The 15,091-nt window shown below is 48.5% G+C and overlaps 1 protein-coding gene across 5 annotated transcripts in view; it reads right to left on the bottom strand.

Annotated features, from left to right (window-relative positions):
- Positions 1-7,067: 7,067 nt before the first annotated feature.
- Positions 7,068-15,091, bottom strand: part of MRTFB (myocardin related transcription factor B) — a 184,610-nt gene continuing 176,586 nt past the window's right edge. For all 5 annotated transcript variants that reach the window (XM_044233088.1, XM_044233091.1, XM_044233089.1 and 2 more), the window contains 2 exons: positions 14,913-14,973; positions 7,068-12,604 (listed from right to left, as the gene is read on the bottom strand). In XM_044233088.1, the coding sequence (XP_044089023.1) occupies positions 12,072-12,604; positions 14,913-14,973 (594 nt within the window). In that variant the 3' untranslated portion in view covers positions 7,068-12,071. The remainder of the gene's footprint in view (positions 12,605-14,912; positions 14,974-15,091) is intronic.

Raw genomic sequence — 15,091 nt, 5'->3', positions numbered from 1 at the left:
ATGGTATTACTGTATTGAATGCATTGCTTCTCTTAGTAGTGTAGACATTTTTAAAAAAGATTTTATTTATTTGAGAGAGAATGAGTGAGAGAGGAGAAGATCAGAGGGAGGAGCAGACTCCCCAAGGAACTGGGGGCCCGATGCGGGACTCCATCCTGGAAGTCCGGGATCATGACCTGAGCCGAAGGCAGTCGCTCAACCAACTGAGCCACCCAGGTGCTCTAGTGTAGACATTTTTACAATACCTATTATTCCAACCCATGAGTATGGAATGTTTTTCCATTTCTTTGTGTTTCCCTCAATTTCTTTTAGGAGTGTGCTCTAGTTTTCTGAGCACAGATCCTTTACCTCTTTGGTTTGGTTTATTCCTAGATATTTTATGGTTTAGGGAGTAGTTGTAAATGGGACTAACTCCTTAATTTCTCCTTTTTCTGTCTCATTGTTAGTGTACAGAAATGCAACTGATTTCTGTGCACTGATTTTATATCCTGCCACTTTGCTGAATTCCTGTATGAGTTCTAGCAATTTTTAAAAAATATTTTATTTATTTATTTGACAGAGAGAGAGAGAGAACACAAGTAGGCAGAGAGGCAGGCAGAAAGGGGGGTGGAGGGAGGCAGGCTCCGAGCTGAGCACAGAGCCGGATGCGGGGTTCGATCCCAGGACCCTGAGATCATGACCTGAGCTGAAGGCAGAGGCTTAACCCACTGAGCCACCCAGGTGCCCCGAGTTCTAGCAATTTTGGAGTGGAGTCTTTTAGATTTTCCACAAAGAGTATCATGTCATCTGCAAAGAGTGAGAGTTTGACTTCTTCTTTGCCAATTCAGATGCCTTTTATTTCTTTTTGTTGTCTGATTGGTGAGGCTAGGACTTCTAGTACTATGTTGAATAGCAGTGGTGATAGTGGACATCTCTGCCGTGTTCCTGACCTTAGCAGAAAATCTCTGTTTTCCCCCATTGAGAATGATATTCACTGTGGGCTTTTTGTATATGGCTTTTATGATATGGAGCTGTGTTCTCTATATCCCTACACTGAAGAGTTTGACTCAGGAAAGATGCTGTTCTTTGTCAAGTGCTGTTTTAACATCTGTTGAGAGGATAACATCTGCATTGATCTATTGAGAACCATAACATCATATGGTTCTCGTCCTTTCCTGTATTTATATTGATTAATTAGTGGATGTAACCAACCTTGCAGCCCAGGAATAAATCCCACTCGGTTGTGGTGAATAATCCTTCTAATGTACTGTTGGATCCTGTTGGCTAGTATCTTGGTGAGAATTTTTGCATCTGTGTTCATCAAGGATGTTGGTCTGTAATTCTCCTTTTTGATGGGGCCTTGGTCTGGTTTTGGGATCAAGGTAATGTTGGCCTCATAAAATGAGTTTGGGAGTTTTCTTTCCATTTCTGTTTTTTTTGGAACAGTTTCAGGAGAATAGGAATTAATTCTTCTTTAAATGTTTGGTAGAATTCCCCTGGGAAGCCGTCTGGCCCCGGGGTCTTGTTTGTTGTGAGATTTTTGATGACTGCTTTAATCTCCTAAGTGATTATGGGTCTGTTCAGGTTTTCTATTTCTTCGTGGTTCAGTTTTGGTAGTTTATACACCTCTAGGAATGCATCCATTTCTTCCAGATTGTCAAATTTGCTGGCGTATAATTGTTCATAATATGTTCTTATAATTGTTTGTCTTTCTTTGGTGTTGGTTGTGATCTCCCCTCTTTAATTCATGATTTTATTAATTTGGGTCCTTTCTCTTTACTTTTTATTAAGTCTGGCCGGGGGCTTATCAATCTTATTACTTCTTTCAAAGAATCAGCTCCTAGTTTCATTGATCTGTTCTGCTGTTGTTTTGGTTTCTATTTTATTGATTTCTGTTCTGATCTTTATTAATTCTCTGCTGAGTTTAGGCTTTGGCAACTTTAGGAGTAAGGTTAGGTTGTGCCATTGAGACCTTTGTGCCATTGAGACCTTTCTTGTTCTTTTGAGAAAGGCTTGTATTGCTATATATTTTCCTCTCAGGACTGCCTTTGCTGTGTCCCACAGATTTCGAACAATTGTGTTTTCAGTTTTTGTTTGTTTCCATGAATTTTTAAAATTCTTCTTTAATTTCCTGGTTGACCCATTCATTTTTTTGTAGGATGCTTTTTAGCCTCCATGTATTTGAGTTCTTCCCAAATTTCCTCTTGTGATTAAGTTCTAGGTTCAGAGCATTGTGGTTTGAAAATATGCAGGGAATGATCCCAAACGTTTGGTACCAGTTAAGACCTGATTTATGACCCAGGATGTGATCTGTTGTGGAGAATGTTCCATGTGCACTAGAGAAGAATGTGTACTCTGTTGCTATAGAATTGAATGGCTCTGAATTTATCTGTGAAGTCCTTCTGGGCCAGTGTGTCATTCAGAGCCCTTGGGAATGTGAAAATATCTTAATGTATGATACTATATGTATGTTGCAGTATTTGGTTTGCTAGTCCTTTGTTTAGGATGTTTGTGTATATATTCCTAACCCGCACCGGTGTGTTTATTTTGTTTTCTTATGTCTTTATTAGGTATTGATGTCAGGGTCCTCTCTAATAGAAAGTCAATAAGTGCTCTCTTTTCTCAAAGAGTTTGTAAAAAATTGCTAATAATTTTTCTTTGAATTTTTGGTAGAATTCATGAGTGAAGCCACTTTGTCGGTAGTTTCTTTCCCTCCTTTTCTTTTTTTAAAGATTTTATTTATTTGAGAGACAGAGAGTACAAGTAGGCAGAGAGGCAGTCAGAGAGGAGGAAGCAGGCTTCCTGCTGAGCAGAGAGCCCAAGTCAGGGCTCGATCCCAGGACCCCAGGATCATGACCTGAGCCAAAGGCAGAGGCTTTAACCCACTGAGCCACCCAGGTGCCCCTTGTCAGTAGTTTCTAAAAATTAATTCATTTTCTTTACTTGTTGTAGGTCTATTCGAATTTCTGATTTTTTTCCCCGAGTCTGCTTTTGGTAGTTGTGCCTTTCTAGGAATTTGTCTGTTTTATCTAAGTTAATTTATTGGCATAGAGTTGTTTATATCATGCCCTTATAACTTACTATTTTTATTTATTTTTTAAAGATTTTATTTATTTATGTAACAGAGAGAGACACAGTGAGAGATGGAACATGAGCAGGGTGGTTGGGAGAGGGAGAAGCAGGCTCCCCACTGAGCAGGGAACCCCATGCGGGGCTCGATCCCAGGACCCTGGGATCATGACCTGAGCTAAAGACAAACACTTAACTGACAGAGCCACCCAGGGGACCCTAAACAGGTGTTTTTTTACATGAAATATTTCCAACTCACTGAAAAGAATGGGGCAGAAGAAAGAAATCAGCTGCCAGTAAGTAATGTTAATGTTGTTCTATATGGCTATAGAGTTATTAAATAAAGAGTATAAAGAAATTAAAGGAAACATTCAGTATTAATTGAAGATTACTTTACACCTTCCACAGTCTCTTTCTTTTTCTTTTCCAGAAGTAGCCTGAACCTTGAAATGGACATGTCTTTACCAGCCATATTTTTTTATACGTTATATCTTTATATCTAGTAATCCCCACAGCGCTCTTGTTTTAAAATGTGACTTGAGTTACCCCTGTGTCTTCCTCCACTTTCTTCCCTGAAGCCTTTTGTTTGGAGATTCTTTATGGTGACACATTTTATTTTCGGGTTTAGCGCATTTAGGTAAATGGCTGTGTTTAAAGTTGGCTGAAAGGCGCACGGGTTGTCTTCCTTGTTGGCTCTGGATGCGCTAATGTTCATTCCGGCACATGGCGGTCTGGGGCCAAGGGTGCTTCTCCAGGACGTACACCAAAACAGCGGAGTCACAGAGTTTGTCTCTTCAACCTTATTAGGTGTTGTAAAAATTGTCCTGGAGCTTTTTAAAGATTTTATTCATTTGTCCGAGAGAGAGAGAGGGTGAGCACAAGCGGGGGAGAGCCCGGTGGAGTTCGGAGAAGCGGGCTCCCAGCTGAGCAAGGAGCCTGATGCGGGGCTCGATCCCCGGACCCTGGGATCATGACCTGAGCTGAAGGCAGATGCTTAACTGACTGAGCCACCCAGGAGTCCCTGTTCTGTGACTCTTGGGCTTCTAGATGTGCTCAAGGGGCTCTAGAAGTCCCAGCCCTGACAGACAATGTTTGGTTGTGAGTCACTGACTGTGGCCACTGGGGCTCATTTATGTTGTCCCGGTCTTGTAATCCCGGCGGTGGCCGGCTAACCCAGTCAGAGCCCTAGCCTGAATGCCACACACCACTCCCAGGGAATAGCTGCTTTGTAAAAATGTGTGACATGGAGACTTGGGAGACACACAGTTGGGGTTGAACCTCATGACGGATGGAAATTCGGCCAGCCACGATCGGTTGAATTGGTAACATATTGGAATGGAGACAAGCGTGGTATGCACTGAGTCTGCAGAAGTGGTCTGGGTTCCGGGGCATCAGAAGCGTGGTCTCACATCCGGGCTCTGCTTTCTGTGTAATTTCAGGCAAATCATTCCCCTTTCTGTCCTCAGTTGCCACATCTGTAAAATGGGGGCAATAACAGTTCTTAGCTCATAGACTTGTGGTTCAATGAGGTTGTGTGAAGTGTTTGGCACAGGGTCTGGGGTGTAATAGCACTGAGTATGTTTCTGTCCCCGGCTGCCTTCCCGTTCGCTGGCGCTGTGTACTAGAGGTATGGGGAGACGGGTAAGTAGCTTTTGGTTGTTGCACTTTTTTTTTTTTTGGTCTCCCTGTTGTGGCTTCTGTGTCTCTTGTGCACGTGATGTCCTGGCCAACCTTCCACATTGTTTGACAGACATAACTGAAGTAGAGAACATAAAGCTGCTTGTCTCAATGGCGTTGCAGACCTTTTTTAGTGCTTTAAAGTACGTAACAAAACGTACTCTGTGACTGTGCTCTTGGTCGAGCGAACTTCATGGGCACAAAGCTTTGTTTGCCATTCTGCTGAGTGTGGACTTGAGGACCACCCAGCTGTGGGAGAAGAGGCAGAGCAAAGGTCTCAAAGGCCAACACTGGAGTCCCTAATGGGAAGCACTTGACATTCTTAACTTCGAACCCGCATACAGGCCCCTTCTCGCCATCGGTTCACCATCAGGGTGGTGATGGAGATTGGAGATTCTTTATGGTGACACATTTGATTTTCGGGTTTAGCGCATTTAGGTAAATGGCTGTGTTGGACACGGGATCCTACTAGCATTTGTGTCTTTTGGATTTTAGATGCTTTTGAGTCTCCTGTATGTGTTGTCCAGGGTGAGTGACCCCCCCTCCGCCCCAACCCGACCCCCCGCTGGACCATCATCAATGGTCCCCACCTGCAAGGATCTGGGACACAGTCCTGAGCAACAAGAGGGTCTTCCCAATGTTGAGGAACACCTTTGTTTTTTGTTTAACGACACAATAGGGGTTTAATTTTAGTACCTTGCCACAGACACTAGCAGAGAAGACGGGCAGGGTTTCAAGATGAGGTTTCTTTCGGAAGTTAAAGCAGGTTCAGATGAACGGCTGTCAGACTTATCAGGAGCTAAGCCGTTTGTGGAAGGAGCGGGAGGGAAGGGTCATGAGGGGACGAGAAACCTCCGAGAGGACTGTGTGGCCACGTTAATTGGTCGGGGACGTGTGGCTCCCATCTGTGCTGGAGTCGGTCTGCCCTGGTTCGGTGCTGGTGCGTGATTGCCCCGCGGGCTGGTTCTTGTTCATTTCCCATCGCTGAGCGTGTGGGCGTGTCTGCGTTTACAGCGACGGGAGATTCACCCGGGTTCTAGAGCCAGTGTGCAGTGGGGGCTGTGGAGATGCGGGATGATGCCTGTGTCCAGTGTCTGAAAAGCTTTCCAAGGCTCATTGTGGCCCAAAGTTAACAGAATTCTCGACAGGAGACTCTGAGGCCCCTCCAGGGGGGTCCTTGCATGCCCGGCTCTCGCCTACCGTGCAGACCTGGCTTTTCAGACTTTGTGCGTGAAGGGGGTCCCACAGCTGAACGCCAGCATCTGTCTGGCCCGTGGCTGGGCGCACGGCAAGGCCATGGCAAGGCCACGGCCAGGCCACGGCCAGGCCACGGCCCCAATTGCTCATCATGTCTGGCCTCGCCCAGTCTGTTCTCTGTGCCTGGAACGTCCTCTCCGTGTGCACGTGCCGTGTGGGCCGCGCACCTTCCCTAGAGCCCCCTGCTGTCCGCGGCCTCTCCTCCGAGGCGGGGCACCTGCCCTGCTCCCTCTGACAGCGTTCTCTCCCCCCCTCGGGGTGGGGACACTGGCTGGTGATGTGTGATGTGGTGACACATTTTAGGCCCTTGGGAACATCACGGACCCACAGATGTGCTGAGGCTGCTGTCTTGGTCCCTCAGCATCGCAGAGACCGGCCCTGGGGCTGTAGCGAGGTAATTCGTGATCTTTCTGTTCTCCCGGTCTGCGGGCGGCACGGACAGCGACACGCAAGCCCTGGCTGCCAATCTGGTTTACTGGTGGGCATTGTATTTCACCAGACTGAGGAGGAAAATAGAATGCTGTTTCCCTCAAAACTGTCTCTTCACCACGGGCTTCCACTTTCCTAGATTGAAAATGAAATGCCATTTTAGGAAAAGAAGACCCAATTCTAAAGACCATTTTTATGGTCGATAAAAACACCTCATAGTTTTTTGAAACCTGGTTCCACTGAAGGACTCTCTGGGCGTCTGGGGAACTTTGTTGGCGGCCCGATTGCTACCAAAGTGTGCGGGTTTCCCCTGCGCGGCCGCGCTCGCCGTGCTCTGTCACGCTCCCTGCAGGGCTCCCTTCCCCTTGTAGGAGAACGAACATGACTTTGGTGTCATCTTGTCATACTCAAGTTCAGCCAGTCCCGGCTTCTCCTTTGTATCCCCCGTTCCTGGCCTTGGGGGAGGCTGGCCCCCTCGATGTGTGAGCCACAGAGCTCGCCTCGGTGAGGCTACTGGTTTTGTGCGTGGCCAGCTGCTGTGGGGCGAGTTCCGAAGGGGGGGGGTCTCCTCCGAAACCCCCGCCCACACCCAGCTCCACCGTGGCCCGCCCCGGCCCGTAGGGTGTGGCCCGCCGTCAGCACAGCAAGAACCGTCGTACATCAAAATGTTTTTTATTTGAGACACAAAAATGCAAAATTGCTGAGATATCAAACGTTTCCTGACCGGCTACAATACTGCCACTATGTACAAAAGATCTGATGAGAAATGTGCACACATATAAAAATACAGTATGCGTTACTATGTACAGTACATGTGCAAATGTATGGCATCCAAACATGATACGGAATTGATTTCAGGGGTGCAAACAGCAAATACAAAGGCATCATGGTTTTCTTTTAAAAAACAACATAAAGGCAATACATGAATGGACCCCCCCAATTGCCGTCATTTTTTTGTTCATTAAGCTAGTGCTTTAGTAAGCGGGGCTCTGTAGGTTGGTATCTTTCTCCTTGTTTTCACAAAGTGAGATGCTAAGACGTAATGTGACCATGAAAATAAGAAGAGAAACACCTATCACGCTGTGTTTCGACTGCAAGCAAGAAAAAAGGAAACTAATCTGCACTTAGGAAGAAACTGTATTACTACTAAATATGTATTATTCTTAAACCAACAAAACAAATCTATACTATTTTACATGAAAACAATAGAGAAATATCTACACCTTTGTGAAAATTATAACCTTAAATGGATTATTACCTTTTTGGGACTGACTGTTGAGATATCGTTAGTCTCAAATTTTAAATAAAAAGTGCCTTCTTTTGGCAAATACTTGGCAATGCCTTTGGTTCCTTTAAAGCAAGTTTGCATTACTATTGGTTACTTGAGGTTAAGTACTTTTGGTAGATACTAAACCCTTTCCTCAATGCTCCCTCCTCCTCCCCGGTCAGCCAGTTTCCTTACAGCATAACGTAGAGAGGTAATGGTGAACGGGTCTCGGTGATTCTATGAACTTGGTTAAAGCTTTGTCTTAGTGGTTGGCACAAAGCTCTTTTGAACATGACAAGCTGCGTGGATTATCGCCAAGGACCTATTCTGATTCCAGAGAGCACCTTTGGTCTGAGATGGCCATCCCGTTGTCCGGGAGCGGGGACACCGCCCGGCCGCGGCTCGCGGAGCACAGCGATGTGTTGGTGCGGCGGGGGAAGCGCTCTGTGTAAACACGTGCTCTGGGCCGTCCTGGCCTCGCACCCAGATCACAGGGAGAGGCTCCGCGGGGCCGCTGGCGCTCACCGGATACGGCAAGGAAGAGGGAGCGGGGGGGGGGTGGTGGTGGTGGCACGCACGGCCTCCCTGTGGTCCTGCAGACAGAGTCACTTCACCAAGAACAGGTGGCCCGGACAGGCGTGCACGGGAGCGGGGCTGGAGACAGGGCGAAGAACGGCCGCGTCTTGTTACTTTCCAGTTGTGACCGCAGCGCTTGGCGGAAGAGCCAGGACACGGTAGGAGGCTCTGCAAACACACAGACCTGCCCTGCTCAGCTCTGCTCCCCGACGGAGCAGCCCTTCCAGTTAACGTGCTTGGATCCCCTGGGCTCATTCTGTGGCCTCCAGGGCAGCGGACAGTGCGGTGTTCTGCTGTGTTGCGGGGGGTCAGGGAGACACGTGTGTGCGGAGAGGGGTGACAGAACAGGGAGGGTTGTGTGTGGACCTGGAGAAGCGGGCTGCCCCTCTCAAGTGACTGCCGGCAAGAGCCTGAAGGGGTTTTGGGGGCTGTGCCGGCCAGAGCGCCTTTGCCCTGCACTTCTCTCGGGCCCCACCCGTTTGTGGACAGGAGAGGGACTGTCCCATCACTTGTGGGGACAGTTGCTGGGCCAGCTGCTGCGGCTGGTTTCAGCCTGGGAATTAGGAACGGGCGCTGAAGAACGTGGGGTGGCCTGGAATGATTGGGGGCGGGGGGAGGGCAGAGGAAGCCTGAGTCCACTCTGGTGAGTAGAGGGGGGACAGGCTGCTGACCCATCACTGGGGGCTGCGGACTGCACAGTTCCGGGGCGCTAGCAGAGGACCGTGGCTTTGCTTTCAGCAGGCAGCAGCCCGGGGGCCGCCGCAGACTGCCTCCTGAAATCGCACTTCCTAAAGTGTCAGTTACACGGATCACAGAACCGGGTTTTTTAAAAAGGAAACTTAAATAAGGTCTCTCTAGTATTATAAAAATAGTCCTATAAAACACAGAGTATCTGAGCAAGAAATCCCACGAATTGAGAATATATCTATGTACAAATATGTGGCAAGTACTGTACAGTAGATTGCACAATTCTGGAAGAACGCTAGTGAACCCCCAGCAACATGCCCGGAGGGGCTCCCTGGACGCGCGCTGCTGAAATGTACACAGTAGCCCCCCGCCCCTAGACTCGCAAAGCCCGGGGAAGCTCTGGGGCAACTTGCCCTTCCTCCCGGCCGGGAGGACAGGAGCTGGCACCTGCATACCCCTGCATACCCCGTCGCAAGCTCCATGCGACGGTGTTTCCGGAATATTCGGAGAGGTCAGACTGGATGGGAGAGAGCGCATGTCCAGGAGATGGTTGTTTCCTTGGCAATGGGACATTGTGCAAGACGGCGGGCCACACCCCCACGTCTACACCACATGCGCGCGTCCTGGCCGCCCTGCCCTGTGCTTTGACGGCTGTGACAACGCAGACAGTCCCGTCAGAGGGGCCTCGAGGACAGCACGGTCTTTGGTCATGTCACCTGCTGCACGTCTCATCTTGAACACAGAGGCCCGGTGCCCCGCAGGCCGGCCGCCCACGCCAGGATGGGAGGGCCCGGCGGAATGGTGCGGGTGGGGGCTGGTGGAGTTCGGGTCGGCAGGCTCCTCGCCTTTCCTGTCAAGGAAGCCCCGTCCGAAAGGGTCTGGACGCACGCGTGAAGGAACTCCCAGTCCAGAGCAAGCAGGCTGGCGGGCGGCGCTGTCTGCGCTCCAGTGCGTTTCTGGAGAGCACCCTTCCCGCGGCATGTCTCCGGCCTTAGTTTGAAAAAGCAGCGGGGATGCTGAGGGCTGGGAAAGCATCTCGGGCACCACTCAAGATGGTGAAAATAGCAAGCAAGAGTCCACGGCGCTAGCTGGTCACTTGCCTCCCGCAGTCCCACTGGTATCTGGGGTGCACTTGAGAAGCCACTGAAATCTGAGTGAAGATGAAGCCCAGAGTCCACGTGCGGAGCAGGTGAGCCCCAGACAAAACCCACGGCCAGGACCACGCCCAGTCAAGTACCTGCCCCAGTAGGCAGCCGGTTCCCGGACGCAGGCCCTTCTGGAAGGGATGCACTGGGGCCGTGCGTCCCCCCGGGGTGACACTCTCTTGGGCTTGCTCCCACGGCGGCGTCCTGCTGACCCAGGCTACTGGACTCCAGGCGCTGGATTGCCAGTTTCTGAGCATTGAAACTGCTCCCTCAGACCACACCGAGCGTAACCGCTTCTGCCCCGAACGCTTCAGACGTCTCTCAAGTTGGGAAGTGCCAGTTAACGGAGGGCTCCTTTGTTCTGGCCGAATCCTGGAAAAGCAAACTTTCCTCCCGTGGAGGATCTACAAACCGAAATCAGATCGGTGCTCAGGCAAAGCGCAGACCCAGCCGTGATGCGCGGATTCTCTCCAAGCAGTGGGTCAGGTTGGCTCGGGCACGTCACCGTGGGGACATCACCATTTAAGGACGCAGAGAAAGCAACCTGGCCCTTGGGTTTACAGAACGTGAGGTGCAGACCATGGTGAGATTATTCAACAAACACCTTCACACTTTTTTTGGTAGATTTCAGGGTTTTTTTTTGTTTTTTTCAGAAAAGTTATTTACATTTTGTCCTAACTTTAAATGACTAGCTTGAGATAATTCTGGAAGTCCTGTGATAGTTGGCATCTTAGAAAATTCTTAAGGAACTACTCAGCAAATGGGTGATAACTTCTTTTCTATATAAAACAATGACTAGTAAACCTCCAGTTTTTCCCTCTTCGGCTTGATAACCTAGTGAGAGCTCGGGTATGACATCCAGTTACTAGCCTGAAGGATGCCGTCGGGGGAAAACGGCAGAGAAGAGGTGGTCAGAGCTGGGCCCCGCAGCCAGCCTGCCCAGATTCCCCCCCGGAACCCCCGCGGGAACACTTGGGGCTCCTGGCACACTTCTCCTCGGCCCTCTCTTTGCAACTCAACAGCTCAGAAGGATATTTTACACTGAGCCTTCCTTGTTCTGTGAGATGGGTCTGGTTACCTGAAAATCAGTCAGCATTTCTGTAAATATGGAAAAAAACATGGCTCAGGGACTCTAGAAACAGTCGAGTTCTTAAAACAAGTAGGAGCGCTGGCTAGCAATTCCTTACCCCAATGTAGGCTGTACAAATCACAACGTCAGGGTGGATATACAGATGTCTCATATACACATTAAAACCCACCTACTGAACCCCGAGGGTTGCTAATAGAATTTTCAGTGTTATCCGTACACGAGGACTTTGTACAGTGGATGGTTTAGGACAGTGTTTTGGAGACGTCGTCTGGTGACGGTGAAGGATCTCCCACTTAAACTGAAACCTGGAAGCTACGGTTAAGATTCCCCAAATCCCAAAACGACGACACAGATAAACGATGTTGGTTTCCGAACGGAAGCAGAAGTCCGCAGTGGCCGCTGTCTGGGCGGGCGCCCTCCCCGGCCTCTGCCGCCCGCAGCCCAGCTCCGGTCGTGGCTGGGACGGGCCGCATGCAGGGGCCGCTGTCCCCTCGGTGGAGGGGAGCTGTTTGCCTTTAGCGTCGGGTCTGAAGGTGACCGCGGAGGCGTAAATGTAGTTCATGGACGGCCAGAGCATCTTCGTGTTGCTCTCCCGCACACGTCCCTCTTCTGGATGTCTTTATTCGTTCTCTGCCGAAGTCTGGAGAAACAGGTGGGTCTTCTGTAACCAGTGACTTTTCAGAAGGCCCTGTGCTGTTAAGTTGGAGAAATTCACTGCTGGGCGCCGTGAAATGTGTTCGCACTCGGTTTCCAGGCTGTGACCATCTATCCGCTCTTCCCGTGACAACATATTGTAATGCAACAGCGCAACTCTGAATCTGTCTCTAAAAACTGACCTTGGAGAATGATCTTCATCTTCTGAAACGACATAGGCTCGAACGAGAAGTCGGCGATGTTAGTCCCACGGCAACGGCAGGTCCTGTGGATCTAGAAAGTCAGCGGAGAACATGCTGGGGGTGGTCGTGCTGAGGGGAGTGAGTCCTGACGTGTTAGGCATCGTGATGTCCAGCCACTCCATGTTGTCCAAGTTCGAGTCCGAAAGGTCCAGTGACAGACAGGGCGTACTGGCGGCAAACTGGGCCTCGGAAGTCTCCATGGGGGAGTGTGAGTGGTCCAGCACACCCGAGTGACTCAGCAGATCGTTCTGGAGGTCCTCGATCAGAGAGAAGGGCTCTCTGTCCTCACTGCTGCTCGGCAGTGGAGCCATTTCGTTGGCCGGAGGTAAAGTTCCATCTAAGAACGCTTCTAGCTGGTTCTCCAAGCTGGCGGACAAACTGCTCATGGGTTCTAAGGAGATGGGTGGCGCCATCTGGACTTGGGGAGGTGGCCGGGACACCACTGTGTTGACCGGCATGGTGGTGATGCTGGCTGTCACCGGTCTCATTTTGGAGATGGGTGACGGCTCTTCTTTTATAGGGAGGGAGATCTCTGTGCAAAGCAATTGAAGGGATCAGTGAGTAACGATTCAGTGCTCTTTACACATTTCTGTCAAGTACCAGGGGAGTTGTTTCACTACTGGGCAAGGACTCAGACACCGTCCACCGTAGGGGTAGGAGGACGGCAGCGCTACTCGTCAGCTATGGTCCTTGGTGACCTAGCGGAGGATGGCTCATTTTGAGTTAAATGGACACTGAAATTTATAACATTCTGTTACACTTTCTCTCCCTTTCGGTAAGCGTGATAAGCATCACATGCAGTTATACGCCAACAGGCAGGAGTTGATGGCTTTATTATTTTGATTATTTGATCTCTGGGTCCTTGTTCTGCACTATTTCAGGCTTTAGACACGGAACCGTGGATCTGCCATCACTGTGGTCGCCACCCTTAAAGTCTAAGTGGGTGTCCTGTCTGTGCAGATGTGAAGTGCATTCGGAGACCACGGCAGATCTAATTAGTCTTTTTTCTGTTATCGTGACAGCCGAACCGCATGTCCCGTCAGCCATATACGTTCTGCAGGAAGTTCTACAGATACGATGCTGTCTTGTTTTCCTCCCAAGTTAAAGCTAACACACCACTGCTCTGACCTTGACCTTATTTTTCTGACCTGTTTGCTTGTTTTCTGAGTTTACCTAAAACCTTGACGCTCTGGCAGATGTCTTAGCACTAATGATGCGTTCTTGCGGGATCAGGTGGAAAGGGAATGCGCCACCATCTGCTCTGGATTCCAGCTTTCATTTAGATACACATATTTGAATATTTTTTACTTTCTGATGGGTATCTGGTTTCATTTCTATGCAAACACGGGAGGAGAAACGAATTTGCTAAGAGCTGTGGGAACTCTGACTGGGACGCAGAAGGACGTGAAGGAGCTCACACGCCCGTGCCTCCGCATGCGTCGTCGACCGTGTGGACTCATGTGCTGACTCCCTGCGTGTGTCCTGTGTACGTCTGTTGTGTGTCCCTTCCTGCGGTCAGCTCTAGAACCGTGCTGAAAGCTGACAGTGCTAGGTAACCTGCCTCAGAATCAATTCTTTACATTTCTGTTTTCATTATCACTGGTGTTCATTCACAGTAAGATAATGTCCTCAGTGGATACTTTGCCATTAAAAAAAAAAGTCCTGGGGCGCCTGGGTGGCTCAGTGGGTTAAAGCCTCTGCCTTCAGCTCAGGTCATGATCCCAGGGTCCTGGGATCGAGCCCCATGTCGGGCTCTCTGCTAGGCAGGGAGCCTGCTTCCTTTCCTCTGTGTGTGTGTGCCTCTTTGCCTACTTGTGACCTCTATTAAATAAATGAATAAAATTAAAAAAAAAAAAAAAAGAAGTCCTTGTAGAAAATAACTCATTTGATGATGTCACATTTTCATTTCTAAGTTTGGGCTGTAAAAATTACTCTGCTTAATCGTTTAGAAAAAGTCTTTGGCAAAATGCATTTTAAAAAAAAAACAAACCTTAAGATCAGGCCGTGAAACGGTTATTTATTTCCAGAGCATAAATATATCATATTTTGTAAGGCCAATGTAGTTCTTAGAAAAAAAAAACTGCTCATGTAGAGCTATAGTTAAGCATCAAGAATTTCTTGTCTTCAAAACCAAACAGTACCTGCTATGAACGGAGAAATTTTTACCACTGTTTAGAAAGCAGAATAAAACCTCTTTCATCAAGGTGATGTAAGAATCCTTTATTCTAAAACAGTGTTTTCAATTTTAAAATACTGATTTTTGTACCTATTTTGAAAGATACATTTGCTGAGGTAGAGATAGCCTTGACTTTGTGAATGTACGTCTGTGTGGTTCATACCTTTATCCCTTTCTAAGATGATATGTTATAAAGTCCAAGATTTTCAATTATATGTAGAAGGTGCGTTAAAATTGCCTTTAAATTTTCACCAAGATACTAAGGGCCTGTGCGACGTAACGTGGTTGTTACGACGTTAGTGTGCGCAGCGCAGCAGAGTGCTCTCGTCCCCACCCCACACAGTCATCTACATATGGGACAGGTTTTGAAGTTTTCAACGTGGAATTTAAATGGGGCTCTATGTGGCTGTTTTGAGACAGTCCGTTCTCAGCAGGCATAGATCTATGGATAAGATCTAACACGATGTTATTGTTTTAAGCTGAAAGAGTAACTTTTCCTCCATTTATAAGTTGTTTTAATGTCCTAATTGAAAACAGTAAACTTGGTTGGGATTAGAATACATTTCTCACTACTCCAAGATAGGCCGTGAGGTCTACAGGAAAACATTCAGAAACTTGTCATAAAAGGCTACTCAGACAGGGTCTGATGTGATTTGTGACCTACCTCCACTCTTGATGAGGATATCAAAAAGGTCGTCCATCTGCTGACTGTGTGCATTGGAAATCTGCAACAAAGGAGAATAGAAATCAGCCTTCTTTCCTACAGACACAGAAACACTCTCCAATCGGGAGCTCTGAGCGAACTTACGAATCTATCACTTGGATAATTTCGAGCACACGGAG

This window comes from Neovison vison, chromosome 14 (genome assembly GCF_020171115.1).
Source record: "Neovison vison isolate M4711 chromosome 14, ASM_NN_V1, whole genome shotgun sequence".
NCBI lineage: Eukaryota > Metazoa > Chordata > Mammalia > Carnivora > Mustelidae > Neogale > Neogale vison.
The sequence above is the reverse complement of the archived record's forward strand: the minus strand, read 5'-3'. Positions and strand labels throughout refer to the sequence as shown.